This window comes from Bos indicus, chromosome 6 (assembly GCF_029378745.1).
Source record: "Bos indicus isolate NIAB-ARS_2022 breed Sahiwal x Tharparkar chromosome 6, NIAB-ARS_B.indTharparkar_mat_pri_1.0, whole genome shotgun sequence".
In the NCBI taxonomy this organism is placed as follows: Eukaryota; Metazoa; Chordata; class Mammalia; order Artiodactyla; family Bovidae; genus Bos; species Bos indicus.
The window spans coordinates 69,043,257-69,062,676 of NC_091765.1; the positions used below are offsets into that span (position 1 = coordinate 69,043,257).

Here is a 19,420-nt window from a genome sequence, read left to right on the forward strand (position 1 = left end):
TGAAAATCCATGCAGAGAATCACAAGATAGATTTAGTAACTGTGTTCATTTCAAAGATAACCAAACGGATTAGACAATCTGGGGAAGGTTATCTGGCTAAATGAAGAGATGTGATGACCCACTGTTCTGGTTCTTGTATCATAAGCTCACAGAATACTCTGTTCTCCTTCATAAAATTTTGCAATCATAATTACAAAACTCATTATTTGTTATGTCTATCATTCATGCTCAAACTTCCAGAAAGGCAAAGGTCTCACTGCATCCTCAGTGTCTGTATCTTTACTTAGTACATGTGAAAAAGAAAAAAAGGTGTTTATTGAATAAAAGAATAATTGTCTATACAGCCACTATATTACCAAAGTGAAGATATCTAAGAATGGGTATAGATAAGAATGTAGAGAAATGAGAATGCTTATATACCAGGTGGGAATTTGATATTTTCAAATGAGTTTAATGATAAGCACACCTAATGACCTAACAAATTTACTTCTGTGCATATATCCTAAAGAAACTAAATTTATGTATACTAGATTATATGTTAGAATGTTCATTGTTCATAGTTGCCCCAAATTGAAAACAACTAAATATCCATCAGCAATAAAATGGATTCATGAATTGTGATATCTTCAGGCAATAATTAATTTAATAGAGAGCAAATATTAAGAAGTAAATCTCAAATAAATAGCTTGTATCATAAAAATAATAGAGTTGTATAAATACTGACATAGGACAATGAGAATGAATGAACTAAAGCATCATGTAACAACACAAATAAATCTCACAAGGGTTAGTGAGGAAAAAAAAACAGGATGCAAAAGAACACATATTGTATGATTTCATTCATATAGAGATCAAAAACAAGGCTGCTGCTGCTGCTGCTGCTAAGTCACTTCAGTTGTGTCCAACTCTGTGCGACCCCATAGACAGCAGCCCACCAGGCTTCCCCATCCCTGGGATTCTCCAGGCAAGAACACTGGAGTGGATTGACATTTCCTTCTCCAATGCATGAAAGTGAAACGTGAAAGTGAAGTCGCTCAGTCGTGTCTGACTCTGGTGACTCCATGGACTGCAGCCCACCAGGCTCCTCTGTCTATGGGATTTTCCAGGCAAAAGTACTGGAGTGGTGTGCCACTGCCTTCTCCAAAAACAAGGCAAACTGAACTATATGTTTTAAGGATGCAAAGATAAGTTCTGAGTTCTACCAAAACATTCAAAATGTATACAAACTCTCCCAAAGAAAATATGGACTATGTATGGACCATGTTTGGATCCTGATTTGAATTAACTAGCTGTTTAAAAAAAAAAAGACATACTTGGAGAAACTTGAACACTGAGTGAATTATGATCTAAAGGAATCATTTTTAGGTGTGATAATAGTATTGTACTGATGTTTAAAAAAATTTTTTTTTTCTTACCTTTTATTATCTTTCAGAGATTTATAGCAAAGTAATGAAGAAATGAGAAATGATGTTACCTGGGACTTCCTTAAAAACAGACCGGTTCAGTGAAGAGGGATATGACAGGAAAGACGATCAAGATGCGTCAGTGTGCTAACAATCACTGACCCCAAGTTATATACATATGGATTTATTACACATTCTACTTCTATATTCCATTGAATTTTAATGGAATATAAAATATAAAGGAACAGAAGGAGAAAGGGAGGGAGGAGAGATCTCTAGATAGATAAATATGTGTAGAAAATGTTTTGGCAGGATATATTTCAAAATGTTAAAATGTTTAAGTGGTTATCTCTGGGCTAACAAGATCACAATTTTTAGAAAATGTTACAAATTTATCATCTCTAGTGGAGATTACTGGTAACTTTTAGTCTCTTTTTGCTTAGCTATGTTTTCTAATTATTTCTACAATGAACATATCAGAACGCTTCAAAACTTGTTTAAAAGGATAGAAGACTGCCAAAAAACAAAAAACCTCTCACTTAAGTTCACATTTCTTAACCATTTCTGGGTCCTAGACCCCTTGCAGAATCTGATGAAAATCATTCTCTCCCCTAGAAATGCACAATTCTTGAGAATTTTTCATAGTGTTAAACTTTGAGACCCCAAATGAGCCCATACTCTCCATATTGTTAGTAGTTATAATAATAAATAATAAACGCTGACTTTTACTGCATACTTGGTTGGTATGTGCCAAGCATAGTTTTTAAGTGCTTTCAAGAGTTAACTCGTTTAATCCTCCCAGCAACACTGGGGCTTCCCTGATAGTTCAGTTGGTAAACAATCTGCCTGCAGTGCAGGAGACCCTGGTTCAATTCCAGGGTTGGGACAAGCCCCTGGAAAAGGAAATGGCAACCTACTCTAGTATTCATACCTGGAGAATCCTATGGACAGAGGAGCCTGATGGGCTACAGTTCATGGGGTCACAAGAGTTGGACACGACTTAGCGACTAAACCACCAACCAGCAACCCTAGGAGATAAGCACTCTCAACACCTCCAATTTACAGATGAGGAGAGTGAGTTCAGAGAGGTTGGATAATTTGCATAAGGTCCCATAGCTCCAAACTTGGCAGCCTACATACAAACTTGGCAGCCTGGCCCTAGAGTTGGGCTTTTATCTATCACATCATGAGGCCACTCATAGAGTTAACTCAAATATACGAAGCCAACGTGACCTCCTGAATCACCCTCTAGAAAACGTCTTCAAATTCAACACTAAGTGCCTACCACGTGCCAGACTCACCCAGGCCCTGCAACAGCGCTGTCAGAGATTCATCCCATTCACCCAGCTAACTGCTGGAGAATCAGAAGTTAGGTCTGTCTTTTGAGTTCAAGTTCACCATAGCACAGCTGATTCCCTTTATGCCGGGGAAATGGTCTGTTCTAAGTCACACATGACTTCCTTGTGGCCCAAATATTTTCAAGATAACTGGCAGAGGTCCAATTCAATAGTTCAATTTTTAGACCCTCAAATTAGCCCATGCTGCATAGTGATCTAAGTTTTTGAGATTTTTCCCTGATCACTCTACTTCCACCGGCTGAGACATCTAAGATAGAGACAAGCTTCCAAAGTTTGCACCTGAGGCTCAAACATATAAACAGAACAGTCTGTATACAAGGAAGACAACTGCTAGGTGCTACAATGCCACACTGCACTCATGCACAACATAGCTCATGCACAAATATGCACAAGCAAATTACATGAAAGCCCTCGTGATGCTTACAGTTTCACAGTTCAAGCATCGAGTTTCATTGGTGAGCGTTCCCTGAAAAATCTCATGGACCCAGGTGAGTTCTGGTTTATTATTCTCTGCAGGTTCATTCATGTTGCCATTTTTTAATTTTCCATTTTGTTTCTCCTGTTTCTTCTCTTCCTGCAGGATGTCCGCAATAGTGTTTAGCAAATAATTTAAAAATTCGTGGGCGTCCTGCTGCATGTAGTTATCAAAGAGATCTGGAAAGGAGAGGGTTGTTATTTCAGTCTCTGGCTCTTGAAAAGCAAAGGAAATGCTTAATTTTACAAACCATGTTTCAATTTTTATATCGAAAGAATGGACATGTATGGGATATATTCACCTCTATCTTGCAACTTCAATGGATAAGTTTTTTAAAAAATTTTTGTTCACTTCTACTTTTTACCACTGAGAACTAAATTTTCCCAATCTCCCTCTGTAAAGTCATCATATATATATAAAGCTACAAACACTTGTATTTGCTCTACAAAAAAAGAAAAGAAAAAGAACAGGAAATACTTGACAAGCTCCCTGATAAAATATCAATATTTAATATAATATGACCACCAATGATCAATTATTCAGTTTGTAATCTATCCAGAATGACAGGGTCTCTTCCCAAAGATCATATTAAACTCTGGACCAGCCTAGAAGCAGCTTAAATGAAACACATAAGGGAGACGAGAGATATATACGAGAATGTATCTATCTGATAGCATTCTGAAACCAAATACAGAAGATTCTAGCAGCCCGTTGCTGCTCCCTGCCATAAGGACAAACAATCAAGAGATGAATGCAGCTGTGAAACTTCATTATTAATCATGTTCACAAGGGAGACTTGGGAGGGTTCTGCTTCCTTCTCAGATTATTTTTATTCTGGTCTGTATAAACTACAACAACTTCAAAAGACAGCAATCAAATTAAATGAGACTTTAAAAAACAAACATCTGATTAACTGTGCAAGTCTGTTGCAATACGGCTGAAATCTAGGCTAAACACAAGTTGCCATATCAAATATTTCTATAGTCATAAAATTTACCCATGCAAAACTTCTGGAATAACCTTGTTTCTACCACCACATCTCCCCAAAAAAAAACAGATAAAGAGGGAAAAAAAAAAAAGAAGAAAATCAAGTGACAGCAGGACATTTTTATTATAGAAAAATATCAATTTGATATCCTTCAGCTCTTTTAGACATATAAAAATCAGAGGTATTATTTTTAAAACAGGAGAGGCTCTAATTAGATAATGTGCATTTAGTTTAATCACTTATGACAAGTTTATAAGACAGTACTGTTTTATTCAATTATTACATCAACCTATTTATTCCAGTCAGTGTCCTGCCTTGGGCAATTTTTCCTCTTATAATGATTACTTTTTTTTTTTTTTGGCCATGTGGCATGTGGGATCTTAATTCCCTGACCAGAGATGGAACCCACACCCCCTGCACAGGAAATGTGGAGTCTTAACCACTGAACCACTAGGGAAGTTCCAATCAGAATTTTTAAGTATATTTCTTTTTATCCAATTTTGCTTTATATACTGGGTGGAAAAGAAGAAATATCTTTTATTTAAAAACTGATATTTGAGTAGTTGGCCATACTATTTTCCCATTTAAAAAAAAGGGGAGGGATTCATTTTGAGGTTACACAGACCTGTTGATTCTCCTTATCTCAGATCCGAAACACATTCGTCTCCATGCCACTCACCATTTTCTTTTCTCAGCCTCGAAATGAACTTCTTTGGTGGGATCACGCCGACCTTCTTCTTCTGCGTGGCGATGCTGTGGAAAAGGTCTGCCAGGCATGTCAACAAGTTCTCTTTCTTTTTTTGCTGGGCCTTGTACGCCAGCACGTTCTCCCGGAACGGCCGGCAGAAGTACAGGGCCTGAAGAACGGAGTTACAGTAGCATGTGTTTCCGAACTGCCAAAGGACCAGAGGGCCGATTTAAATCAGGGTTCTCGGGATCAGTGAGGAGAGGGAGGGGCCGCCCTTGTGTGAACTGGCCCAGGTCCCCCATGTCATGCCGTGGTAGACCAGTAAGCCATGCAGAACACCAGTGACTATCTGATCACCAGGGAAATGAATGCTGGTACACACAAGCTGGAGAGATCTCTAGGCTATAAAAGTCTCTATAAAATGATAAGGAACACTCAGCCTTGGTTTTTAAAAATCTAATGAGACTTTCTGGTGCTTAAAAGAGAGGGTGAAGAAAGAAAAAAAAATCAACATGATATGGAGACACAGAAAAGCAGCTGGCGACACAAAAGACGTCACATTGCAACACATCAAAACTCCTATGACAGGGAAAATAAAAACCCCAATCAGAAAGAAATCCAGCTACTAGGAACCACTTGCTCAGCTGAACCAGCCTTAACCGAGCAGGAACTTGTTTTTAAGTTTCTCTCTTTCAAGGGTCTGGCACTCCTGCCACAGGCTTCAGACCAATCACCTCACTTTCTCCAAAGCAATCTCGTTTCTGCCGAAGTAGCCACTGCCTCAATACAATAGCACATAGGTCCTGGTCTCCTGCCATCATAGTAGGACTCAGAGAGTAACATTCTGCACTTCTCAAAAGCCACGGTTATGATTGAACGAGGCAAAAAGTCATAGTCTCACTGGTTTTCAACTGGCTGGATAACCAATTCTATGGGAGAACACATAGCTGAGACGTTCATTTTAGAATTTTTCATACATGCTAAAATAAAGAGGAAAACCATCTAAGGTAATTAGAAGATTAAGAGCAGGTTAGAAAATGCTGTGTAAGATTAAAATAGAACATGAACATCTTCTCAAGCCTGGTTTGTTGGCTTGTGTGTCATCTGCCCAAGAGCGAGGCAGATGCACGGCCATCCTTACCGTGACATTTCTTCGTATGCTAAGATAGAACACTTTCTATTTTTATACATTTTAATCTACTTTGACACAATTACATGATGAGACAAACCCCTTTTTAAAGAGAAGCTGTAACTTTCATGAACTACCATTCGAAGTGAACATGTACAAAACTATTAATAGGTTTAGATCTCACAACGCTTCCACAGGCTAGGAGATGGCTTTAGTTCTTTATTCCTCCACAGTCTGCATCTGTCTTTTCCCTGGCCAAGGCAGAATACCCTCAACTTGAATAACTATTCTCATAGAGCTTAAGCAAGAGGCCTTTGCACAATGCCTAAAAAGTTGTATTACAATTATAAGTCAGTATTCCATCAACACAGTGCCCTATATTTCAGTACTGTAGCCTCCTCCTTCCATCCTTTTCTTTACTCAGTACCTCACCTTTAGCCAGACACCCTTTAGTAACACTTGGTCCCTGGACCAGTGAACAACTCCTGGGAAAGAAAAGGAACTAACGTTTACTGAATGTCACTGTGTGCCTCAGCCTCACGTCAGGACCGTCAATAGGAGCTCTCATGGATCCTTCACCATAAGCCGGGGACACAGCTGCGGGACTTCACTTTCACTTTTCACTTTCATGCACTGGAGAAGGAAATGGCAACCCACTGCAGCGTTCTTGCCTGGAGAATCCCAGGGACGGCGGAGCCTGGTGAGCTGCCGTCTATGGGGTCGCACAGAGTCAGACACGACTGAAGCGACTTAGCAGCAGCAGCAGCAGCAGCAGCAGCAGCAGCAGCAACCACCGTGATCCATTTCACAGAGGGGGAAACGGAAGCTCAGAGAGGGCAAGTGACTTGCCCAAGGTCACACAGCTAGGGAACAGCACAGGCAGACTTTGGATTAGTCTGCACCACTTCAGAGACAATGTCCACTCCATTATTCCACAAGCGGCATTCGCTCAGGACACTCTCAGTAGAGACTATGACCTATGACACCTGAGTTCTGACAGACCATGCTCAGAGCAGTTGTTCCAGAAAACCTGGTGCTTGTGAGGTAACAGCTGATGTTATTTAAATCCTCCACCCCAGAGAGAAAGGAGAAGAAAGCTGCAGAAGAAAGCTCATGAGGGTGGTGCGTAATATTGCCTTACTACCTGGCCATCATGAACTTATCCAGGACACAGTGCCTGACAAGTCTGGCTATATACAAGGGGACCATTGCTGAGCACAAGTGAAATGAGGCCAAGGGATTTAGAGATAAACTGACCCCAGTCTCCCCCCACTTCCCATCCATGCTTCCGATACCAAATTATGCTATGAAGCAACCACTGGTGATGAGCCGGTAACCCTTTCAACACTCTGGCTGAGCTGATGTATACCATCTGACAAGCCCATTCAGATGGTAAAGGGAGGACACACAAAAGCAGATTTTGCTACAAAGGCTAATAATATTGCTCTGAAAGTTAGTGTGCAAAGGAAATCCTTTAAAGCACAGGGGAAAAAATGAGAATCTGACCTAATAATGCACTAATTAAATTTCCTCTTCTAGGGGAACTCATACTTCCAAAAATTGGACTAAACATCCCCTACTCTGCTATTTGCCACCTATGGTAACCAAGGAGTATGAACAATTATTTAAAACTTGGTAATGATGAAAATGGCAGTGACATTGCTTCAAGAATGCTAAAACACCTGAGTAACAGTACGTTTCAAAATACTTACGTTGACCAATCCGAAGTAGTGTTCATTGATCGGAAACTGCTCTGGACCAATGTCTTTTTCCAGAGCAGAGGCATTGGTGCCCTGAAAGAGAAAAACAGCAAAAGTTCTGTTGCATGTAAAAAAGACAAAAAGTAAAAGAATACTTGAGAGAGCCCGCTATTGAGACCAGCATTTCCCCGAGTGGCCACAGAGTCTGGAGATGGTCATGCTGAAAACAGGTGTTGGAAGCAAACCGTAGATGAGGTAATGAGGTCAGCCTATTCCTCTCCTCACCCAACTTCATCGTCCCTCAAATCTGTTCTACCCGGCTTCAATGACCTTCCATTAGGAAAGGAGGTTTAGGACAAGTAACGAGCAAACTACCACTCAGAACTTTCAAATAAAATGTTCTAAGCTCAGATACCTGGAGTAGCTTTTATACTTTTATACAGTGGTGTATAGAATCATACCACCAATGTCAAAGTCAATGGTGTTTTTCTGATAAAGATTTATCTACTGTGCACCCACCACATGCCAGGCACTATTCTAGGCTCTGACAACAGAACAGTAGACAAAGACAGTCTGAAAGAAAAAGCAAGTATACTGGACAGTACATCAGAACGCGTAAGTGCAGTGGAGAAAAACAAAGCTGGAAATGAGGGTAGGGACTCCAGGGAGTAGGGGGAGGAGGGAAAGCATGGAGTGGGGAGGCGTGAAGGATAGATAAGTTGCAGCTTTAAATAGGGTGGTCAGGGAAGGCCTTATTGAGAAAGCAAAATGTCCAAGGACATATAAATAACGGAAACATAGAATTTAAAACCTAACTGTTCCCAAGTGTATGAAATCGTAAGCCATGCATACTCATTTCAACACTCCAACACGAGGATAATAAGTTACTGGATACTCCCACTGTGTGCCAGGAACTGCACTATTTATTCTCACAACATTCCTATCAGGTAAATTGTTGTTGTTCAGTCTCTCAGTCGTGTCCAACTCTTTGCAACCCCACAGACTGCAGCATACAAGGCTCCTTCACTCTCTCCTGCAGTTGGCTCACACTCATGTCCATTGAGTCAGTGATGCTATCCAACCATCTCATCGTCAGCCGCCCCTTCTCCTCCTGCCTTCAGTCTTTCCCAGCATCAGGTCTTCCCAGGATCCAATGAGTCAACTCTTCGCATCAGGTGGCCAACGTATTGGAGCTTCAGCATCAGGTAAGTACTTACTATTATAATCCCCATTTAACAGTTAGGAACTTAAGGCTTCGAATGGTTGAGAATCTGTCCAAGAACCACAGTCAATAAGTGGCAGAGCTTAGACTTGAACCCTGGAGTCAGACTTGGGATTTCATACTCTTAACCAAATACTATGCAGAGCAATCCTACTGAATAAAATCATCTCCTGAGCCCTGCTAAGGGCCAAGAGGTCATTGGCAATACCTCACTGATGATCATTTCCCCCCAAGGCCTGGATACTGGGATTAGGAAAAATGACCAAAGTTCAGTCCAACCAGGTGAGTAATGTGGGGGTAGGGAGGACCAGGCCCCACGGTTACTCACAGCTCTACATTATTCTATGCTCCTCAAATCCTCGGGCTATCACAGAAGACCTACAGCTCACAGACTCTCAAAGATCTGGGAGACAGGCATTTTAAAAAGAGACTGTTTAGGCTTTATAAAAAATAAATCTGCTGCTGCTACTTATTCTGGATTCGTATAATTAGAATCTCCTATCACAGAAAGAAATGGCCAAAAGGCAGGCTAAGAACCTGTCAAGATGGTCACGTGTCAACAAGCAAACAATAAAGGGGCAGAACAACTCAATTCTGAGCAAACAGAACCTCAGCAGAAATAGTACATTCCATCCCCTTATCATAATATCCTTTGTTTCCACTTGTCTTCTAGGTCCATTATACTGTTCCGCCAATCTAAAGTCCACCAGAGACTTTACATTCAGTGGCCATTTGTGTGCACAACAGTTTCACTATCTTTTAATGGTGGGGGGTCCGGTTGGGGGGCAGGGAGCGATTCATTGCCTTCACAATGATGTGACTCCATATACAGGCTGAATTCATAAAATACTTCATTAAAGCAGGATTTCATGGTATTGAAAAAAATCACTAATATTTTCCAATAAAGCTACATCTCAATCATAAATCGATGTAAATAACGTGTATTAAATATACCCACGGCCATTTCTGAAGCAACGTTAGGATATATGGCTTAGTGCCCAGGAGGAATGTCAGATATAAAAGTAGAGCACATGGAGACAGATCTCATTAAATCTTTCTTTATGAGGCAGCCATTTATTCAATCCATGACTTCTGCTATTTGGGAATTCTTGAGTGGAGTCTGCTTTTTTCTATCTATCTTAATACTTTCCCACCAAAGAGGGAGCTGGTGGCGGTAGGGGGGGCAGTGCTGGTTGTGACTCAGGCTGACTACAGTGACTGGGGGTGGGGGTGGTGGTGCTTGAGAGGATACCCTGGACAAGAGGCAGCAGGGGAGGAGGCACCGCAGCACAGCTCAGGAAGAGGGAAGGGAGCTAACAGGGTCTTCATGAAACCTGAGAGCCACACTTCCTGGCCACGCCTCAGGTCAGGCCCACTCATCCTCTCGCAGGAGGTCTGGAAGGGTCAAGAGGGAGATCTGATACCCTGGGGGGCTTCCAGATCACTGCAATGTCACCCTTTTGTCAGAACAGCTACCCTCAGACTTCCCTGGTGGCCCACTGGTTAAAAATCTGCCTGCCAATAGAGGGGACATGAGTTCAATCTCTGATCTAGGAAGATCCCATGTGCCATGGAGCAACTAAGCCTGTGCCTGCAACTACGGAGTCCGTACACCCTAGAGCCCATGTGCCACAACTACTGAGCCCACGTGCTGCAGCTACTGAAGCCCGCGTGCCCCAGAACCCATGCTCTGTAACAAGAGAAGCCACCGCAGTGAGAAGCCCACGCGCCGCAACTCGAGAGTAGCCCCGGCTCACTGCAACTAGAGAAAGCCTGTGGAAATAAATACAAAATTTTAAAAAATCTGCCCTCTGCAGCCCATGCCTCCCAGCACTGTACAAACCCCTTCCTTTCTCCTCATCTTGCCTAACCCTCCATCTCCCAGCGACCTACCTTGACACCCCGTCTCCTGCCATCATGCTGGGTGGTTTCAGGATCCACGTGGCAGCACCTTCCCACACCTGCTCTCTCAGTGTTGGTGTCCTCTTTTGCAGCTGCCTTTTATTCCACTCCACTCCAGCTACCCACTCCCAAAGACACAGCCTGGATCTGGTCACCACCTAAACCCAGGCAGGCTGGGCTCTGCCTGCCGGCTCATCCCATTACAGCCACACAGAGACTGGCTGGAACCCCTCACTCCTCTCCTTTCTCATCTAGCTTAGAGTCCATGGATCATGATTTCAATGGCTCTCATAAACACACACCCCCACCCATCCTTTGCTTACACTACTTGGCAAAAAGTCAACCCAGAGGGGACCAAACTATCCACCCTCTCTGAACCCGGACAGATGAGCAATATTAGAGGGGAGAAGTCACACCCCAAGCTGACTGCACTCAACTGAACTCACCAAATTCAGGCAGCTCTCAACACGCCCACATTCCAATAGCGTTTTCCTAACACGCTCATTCTCCACTCCACAGTGACTATTTCCAGCCTTCTCCAAGCTCCTCAAAACTCTTACACTCCTTTGCCCCTCTCACTGGCCTCCCACTCAACAGCAAAAATAACAAAATAAAATGAGCAGAGAGGAGCTTTTTTAATTAGACTCCCAGAAAAACATCTATTTCTGCTTTCTTGACTATGCCAAAGCCTTTGACTGTGTGGATCACAACAAACTGTGGAAAATTCTGAAAGAGATGGGAATACCAGACCACCTGACCTGCCTCTTGAGAAACCTATATGCAGGTCAGGAAGCAACAGTTAGAACTGGACATTCAACAACAGACTGGTTCCAAATAGGAAAAGGAGTACGTCAAGGCTGTATATTGTCACCCTGATTATTTAACTTATATGCACAGTACACCATGAGAAACGCTGGGCTGGAGGAAGCACAAGCTGGAATCAAGATTGCCAGGAGAAATATCAATAACCTCAGATATACAGATGACACCACCCTTATGGCAGAAAGTGAAGAAGAGAGTGAAAAAGTTGGCTTAAAGCTCAACATTCAGAAAACTAAGACCATGGCATCCGGTCCCATCACTTCATGGCAAATAGATGGGGGAACAGTGGAAATAGTGGCTGATTTTATTTTGGGGGGCTCCAAAATCACTGCAGGTGGTGATTGCAGCCATGAAATTAAAAGACGCTTACTCCTTGGAAGCAAAGTTATGACCAACCTAGACAGCATATTAAAAAGCAGAGACATTACTTTGTCAACAGAGGTCTGTCTAGTCAAGGCTATGGTTTTTCCAGTGGTCATGTATGGATGTGAGAGTTGGACTATAAAGAAAGCTGAGCTCTGAAGAATTGATGCTTTTGAACTGTGGTGATGGAGAAGACTCTTGAGAGTCCCTTGGACTGCAAGGAGATCCAATCAGTCCATCCTAAAGATCAGTCCTGGGTGTTCATTGGAAGGACTGATGTTGAAGCTGAAACTGCAATACTTTGGCCACCTGATGCAAAGAGCTGACTCATTTGAAAAGACCCTGATTCTGGGAAATATTGAGGGCAGGAGGAGAAGGGGATGACAGAGGATGAGATGGTTGGATGGCATCACCAACTCAATGGCCATGGGTTTGGGTGGACTCCGAGAGTTGGTGATGGACAGAGAGGCCTGGCGTGCTGCGGTTCACGAGGTCACAAAGAGTCGGACACGACTGAGCAACTGAACTGAACTGAACTGAACCCTTCAAACCTACATGCCTCCCCGTCAATGATGGAGATCTCGCTCTCGTCCAAGGTTGATTGCTCCTGCACTATTAGATCCTGCCCTGCTGAACGGAACATGCCTACATGTCTCTCATGTGAAAATATATACACACATCTTCTTCCCACATCTCCCCAGTCCCCATCCTCTCTCACCTTCTCTTCACAGCTAAACTACTTTAAACAACTATCTATTCTGAAACATTTTACAAATGAATCAGATGATTTCTAAGAGTTGTTTCAAATAATCCAGTGGGGAGAAGTGGGAGGTGGGGGGTGGGGATAAAACTCTGCTGTTGAAGCTGAGCGTGGGTACATGGGGCTTATTATACCATCCCGTTTATCCTTTACAGATATTATGGGCAGGGTAATGGTCTCCCAAAGATGCCCATGTCCTCTTGTAATGACATGGGCAAAACTTGTGATTACTCTCCAAACTTGTGATGACATCACCTTACGTGGAAGAGGGAAATTTACATTGCAGAACTGATTTGCAAATCAGTTGACCAAAAATAGGGGGATTGTCCTGGACCATCCAGTTGAGCACAACGTAATCACAAGCATCCTTAAAAGGGGGAGACAGAGCAGGACAACCAATGAGAGTGATATGATGTGTAAGTCATGCCTTTGCTGACTTTGTAGGTGGAGGAAGGGGCCAGGAACCAAAGAACCAAGCAGCCTCTAGAAGCTTAAAAGACAAGGAAGCAGGTTCCACTAGAACCTCCAGGAAGAATACAGCACTGTACTGCCTTCATTTTGGCTCAGGGAAACTCAGCTCAGACTTCTGACCTTGAGGCTATAAGATAATAAATTTGTACTGTTTAAGCCACTTAAGATTATGGTAACTTGTTACAGCAGCAAGAAGAAACCAATACACTGTGTTTGAAGTTTTCCATAATACGTATTGAGACCTGCCTCTGTTTTCTCCCCTTGCCATCTCTCCTCAAAATAGCCCCTTCTGGAGGCTACCCTGGATGCACTCCACACACGGTCAACTCTGGATGGTACACACAGCTGCTAGCTTTCCCCAGCCACTGTCTGAGGTCTTCCTCACTCCCTCCATGCCTCTCTGTGGAGGGTCCAGATAATAACCAGGCTTTAATCAGCAGCTATGTGCCAAACACCTCCAACTCTTTACCTTCATCCCTGGAAGCTCACTTCTGAGCTCATTCAGGTATGATGAATACACATTTCCACTTGCTTGTCTCACAGACCCTCAAAGTCATTCTACCCCAAGCCCTAGCTTTCATTTCTCCTTCCCCCCAAATCCAATCTTTTCCTGGTGTTTCCCCACTTAGTCCATGACAATGCTACCTTCCTTCCAGCTCCTTCTACAAACCTCAGGGCCAGGCCCAACATCCCACTCCCGGCTCAACACTCATTCATCACTGAGTATTGACTGATTGCCTCTCCTTAAATCTCTCAAGTCCTTTCGCTTCTCTTTAACCTCCAGCCACCAGTGAGACCAAGCCACCACCATTTCTCACCTGAATTTAAACAGCCTCCTAAATGGCATTCAACATCCACCTTGCTGGCCTTAACCCCACTGTCAACGTGGCAGCAAAACTGTTCTTTTTAAATACAGATCTGGGGCTTCCCTGGTGGCTCACTGGTAAAGAATCCGTGGTCTGGTAAGATCCCAAAACCCAATAAGCTCATGTGCCACAACTACTGAGCCTGTGCTCTAAAGCCTGGCAGCTGCAGCTACTGAACGCATGTACCACAACTGCTGAAGCCCACGCACCTAGAGCCCGTGCTCCGCAACAAGAGAAGCCGTCACAAAGAGAAGCCCATGCGCCGCAACTAGAGAAAAGCCCTCGCAGTAACGATGACCCAGTGTGGCTAAAGGGACTTTGCAGACATGACTGATTTAAGAAGCTTGAGATGGGGGGATTATCCCGGATGGTCTGAGTGGGCCCAGTGTCATCAAGGGTTCTCATGAGGAGGAGGCAAGAGTATCACAGTCAGCGAGGAGACATGATGACACATGCAGAGTTGAGAGAGAAGTGAAGATGCTATGCTGCTGGCCTTGAAGATGGAATGCACCCTGAGCCAAGGAATGCAGCAGGCCCTAGACAATGGAAAGTGCTCTTGTAGAACCTCTGGAAGCGGTGCAGCCCTGCCAACACCTTGATTTTAGGACTTCTGACCTCCAGAGCTCCAAGAGAATAAACCCTTGTCATTTTTAGCTGCTAAGGGACTTCCCTGGTGGTCCAGTTGTTAAGACTCTGTGCTTCCACTTCAGGGGGCACTGGATGGATCCCTGGTTGGGGAATTCAGATCCCACATGCCACACAGTACGGCCAAAAAAAAAGCTGCTAAATTTGTGGTACTATTTTACTGTAGCAACACGAAATTGACATACCCCCCTCCCCAACAACCTCCACCCTCCACTCATAGCATACCGTCTCCCTTACAGTATTTATGCCAATTGTTATTTGCATGATTATTAATATCTGCTGCTGCTAAGTTGTTTCAGTCACGTCCGACTCTGTGCGACCCCACAGACAGCAGCCCATCAGGCTCCCCCGTCCCTGGGATTCTCCAGGCAAGAACACTGGAGTGGGTTGCCATTTCCTTCTCCAATGCATGAAAGTGAAAAGTGAAGTTGCTCAGTCATCTCCGACTCTTCGCGACCCCATGGACTGCAGCCTACCAGGCTCCTCCGTCCATGGGATTTTCCAGGCAAGAGTACTGGAGTGGGGTGCCATCGCCCTAAACTATATGTCCCATGGTAGCAAAGACTATGTTTAACCTATTTAATCCTGCAAGTACAGTACTAAGTGACTAGCACAGGGCAGGCCCAGTCCTGCTGGGTGGGTAAATGGATGGATGGATGAATGAGTGGCTGGATGGATGAATGGTTGGATGGATGCCTGGATGGGAATGGTCAAGGGTGTGTGAACTGCTTCCATATCCATTATCATTTGGACATGGGTGCACACATGGATGCGTGCACTCTCCAGATCTATTGTTCAGTGAGGCTCAGTGAGGGTACAAGTGGTACCCTCAACCACTTCCCCATTCTCCCTGCCCATCCTAGGAATTCCTTCCTATGGATACAGAATGTTACTAATATTGACCCTTGGAACCAAACTCTTGGTTCACATGCTAGCATTTTCCATTGGTAACATGAATTTTTGTGCAACCTTAACAGATTTTGGAGTTCTCTATGTTAAATGTAGATCTCTGTACAATAAAAGGACATAGACATCATGGGGAATGTTTCATGAGATGATGATGACAGATACTTAAAGATCAATTAGACAATGTAAATCAAAACTTTAAATGAGCATGTCCTTCAGCCCTGCAATTTGTTCCACATCTATACTCACACAGGTGGAAAAGATACAGAGCCTGTATCCAGGCCCCAAATGAACCAGGCCTGGCTTAAAACAAGATGGAAGTTTCTTTCTCTCTTTCACGTAAGTGTTCACAGGAAGGAAGCAGTGCAGGTCTGAAATGGCAGCTCTGCAGGGCCAGGGACACAGGCTCCTTTTAACTTGTTGCTTTGTCATCCTCAAGAGTCTATCTTAGGAACCAACATGGCCACTCCAGTCCCCTATCATCAAACCCCTGCCGGGGCAAACAGACAAGAAGGAGAGAGATATGTCCTTCCCTTACAAAAAAGTTCCTGAGAGTCACACATCACATTTTCTCAAGATCTTGAAGGCCAGAACATCTCCCAGCCACGCGGCCACACCTAGCTGCCAGGGGAACTTGGCAAACGTGCTCCTGAGCAGCGATGAGCCACCAAAATTAGAAATGGAAAAAGGATACTGAAATAACAGTCAGCATGCAATGGTCCTCCCTGGCACGGTTTTAACAGAAAAAAGAAATAATTTAGTGTTAGTCATTCAGTCGTGTCTGACTATTTGTGACTCCATCGACTGTAGCCTGCCAGGCTCCTCTGTCTAGGGAATTCTTCAAGAAAGAATACTGGAGTAGGTAGCCATTTTCTTCTCCAAGAAATAATTTAACTGGTTAAATAATTACAGTAATAAATAAGACAGAATACCATATAGCTACTTAAAAAAAGCAAAGCTACTCCATAGGTATGGCTGTGAAAATTTGTCCAAGATACAACGATAAGTAAAAACATGTGAGTGAGCCAACGTGTGTACAGAACAATTACTGGAAACGTCCTCCATCCAAGCAACAGACACTGAGCCCACTTGGTCCACAGCACAACTACATACCTGAGGGACACAAAGGGACAGAGCGGCCAGAGCCTGCCTTCAACATCTGTGCTCTAATGGAAATTCCAGAAAGAATACTTGAGAAAACATTAACACTTGTCACCAGTGTCTGGATCATGGAAAGAGCAAGAGAGTTCCAGAAAAACATCTATTTCTGCTTTATTGACTATGCCAAAGCCTTTGACTGTGTGGATCACAATCAACTGTGGAAAATTCTTCAAAAGATGGGAATACCAGACCACCTGACCTGCCTCTTGAGAAACCTATATGCAGGTTAGGAAGCAACAGTTAGAACTGGACATTCAACAACAGACTGGTTCCAAATAGGAAAAGGAGTACATCAAGACTGTATATTGTCACCCTGTTTATTTAACTTATATGCAGAGTACATCATGAGAAACGCTGAGCTAGAAGAAGCACAAGCTGGAATCAAGATTGCCAGGACAAATATCAATAACCTCAGATGTGCAGATGATACCACCCTTATGGCAGAAAACAAAGAAGAACTAAAGACCCTCTTGATGAAAGTGAAAGAGGAGAGTGAAAAAGTTGGCTTAAAGCTCAACATTCAGAAAAGGAAGATCATGGCATCTGATCTCATCACTTCATGGCAAATAGATGGGGAAACAGTGGAAACAGTGTCAGACTTGATTTTGGGGGGCTCCAAAATCACTGCAGATGGTGACTGCAGCCATGAAATTAAAAGACGCTTACTCCTTGGAAGGAAAGTTATGACCAACCTAGATAGCATATTCAAAAGCAGAGACATTACTTTGCCAACAAAGGTCCGTCTAGTCAAAGCTATGGTTTTTCCAGTGGTCATGTATGGATGTGAGAGTTGTACTGTAAAGAAAGCTGAGCTCTGAAGAATTGATGCTTTTGAACTGTGGTGTTGGAGAAGACTCTTGAGAGTCCCTTGGACTGCAAGGAGATCCAACCAGTCCATCCTAAAGGAGATCAATCCTGGGTGTTCATTGGAAGGACTGATGCTGAAGCTGAAACTCCAATACTTTGGCCACCTCATGCAAAGAGTTGACTCACTGGAAAAGACCCTGATGCTGGGAGGGACTGGGGGCTACAGACTCAATGGACATAAACCTGGGTAAACTCCGGGAGTTGGTGATGGACAGGGAGGCCTGGCATGCTGTGATTCATGGGGTCACAAAGAGTCAGACACGACTGAGCGACTGAACTGAACTGAACTGCACTGAACCAGTGTCTAGGAGAATGGCTTGCAGATGAGAAGCCCACCAAGGGGCTTTTTGTTTTTTCAACTGTTCCAATTTTTAACTATGAGCACATATTATCTTTGTCATAAAAAATGTAATGAAAGTTAGCAAACTAATATCCTGCAGACCAGTGATCGAACACCCACAGCACACACCTCACAGTTATATTTGGCCATTGTTCCCCCCAGTATGAATTTCCTTTTGATTTCAGGCACGTCCTCTCTCTTGGTCTTTGTTTCCTGGGTTAGAAGTGGGGTTGCTCATATTCAGCCTGCCTGTGGCTCAGGGTGTCAGAGGAAATCAAGCAAAACAAGGAACATTATCAGCACTAAGTAAATGGCAAGATGCATTGTAAACCCAAGTCTGCACTTTGATCAGTGGCACCCAGCATAATGACACAAAAGGCAAACGGGGCACTGAGAATAACTGACCAGATACTGAACGAAAAACTGATTCACAGCAGTAAGTCACAGGGTGTGCGGGTATAAGAAACAGAGTTTTCATTTACATCGGTAAGAAACGTGGTAACCTTTGAAAACAATGCACCGCAGTTTATTAAAAATAGAATCTGGGCTGGGACAAGTTCCAACAAGAAGACTGTAATGCTAGCTCTTCACAGCATGTCTGAAAGCACTTGTGTGGCTGCCAAGGGATGCGACAAAAACACAGAAGCAACAACAACGACTCGGGAAGAATGAATCATAAACGTATGAGAGGTATAAAGAAAGGCAATTCTTCTAAAGCAATTTTAAAAGCAGCTTATAGGAAAACAAGTTAGAATGGCTTCCCTCAGGGGAGAGGGGATGAAGACAGATTCTTGCCCAGGAGGCTGTAATCAGAACAATGGCACTGCAAGATCTAGCAAAGTCCATGAAGGATTTCCCTTGTTGGTTCAGTGGCTAAGATTCTGCACTCCCAATGCAGGGGGCCCAGGTTCCATCCCTGGTCGGGAACTAGATCCCTCAAGCTGCAGCTAAGATCCCACATGCCACAACTAAGACAAGAAGCAGCCAAATAAAACTTAAAAAATAAATAAATAAAAAGAACATTGTATATTATGCAGGAGCCTAAACTGAAAATAGAAACCAGGAAGGGGCCTTGAAGATCAGCTAGACCATTATACAGATCCAAAAAACCAACACCTAAGATCATAAACATAAACCTACTTCTCAAGATCACCCCAAGGCAGCCTACTCTTCTGCATCCTAAGGCATGCAGGATCTCTTTCAAGTTTGTACAAAGTACAGAAAGGCCCCAAAGAACACATAAGAATTCTAAGTACACAGAGAGTAAGTCGCTGATTATAAACCATGAATTAAAATACATGACAGGGGGTACTCTTTCTGCCCCCGAAGATGCCTATGTCAGAAGCTTTCTCTA

At 43.3% G+C, this 19,420-nt stretch overlaps 1 protein-coding gene across 2 annotated transcripts in view; it reads right to left on the reverse strand.

Annotated features, from left to right (window-relative positions):
* USP46 (ubiquitin specific peptidase 46) overlaps positions 1-19,420 on the reverse strand; it is a 74,927-nt gene that overhangs the window by 38,125 nt on the left and 17,382 nt on the right. For both annotated transcript variants that reach the window (XM_019962744.2, XM_070791427.1), the window contains exons 2-4: positions 7,754-7,834; positions 4,904-5,117; positions 3,186-3,415 (exon numbers count right to left, since the gene is read on the reverse strand). In XM_019962744.2, the coding sequence (XP_019818303.1) occupies positions 3,186-3,415; positions 4,904-5,117; positions 7,754-7,834 (525 nt within the window). The remainder of the gene's footprint in view (positions 1-3,185; positions 3,416-4,903; positions 5,118-7,753; positions 7,835-19,420) is intronic.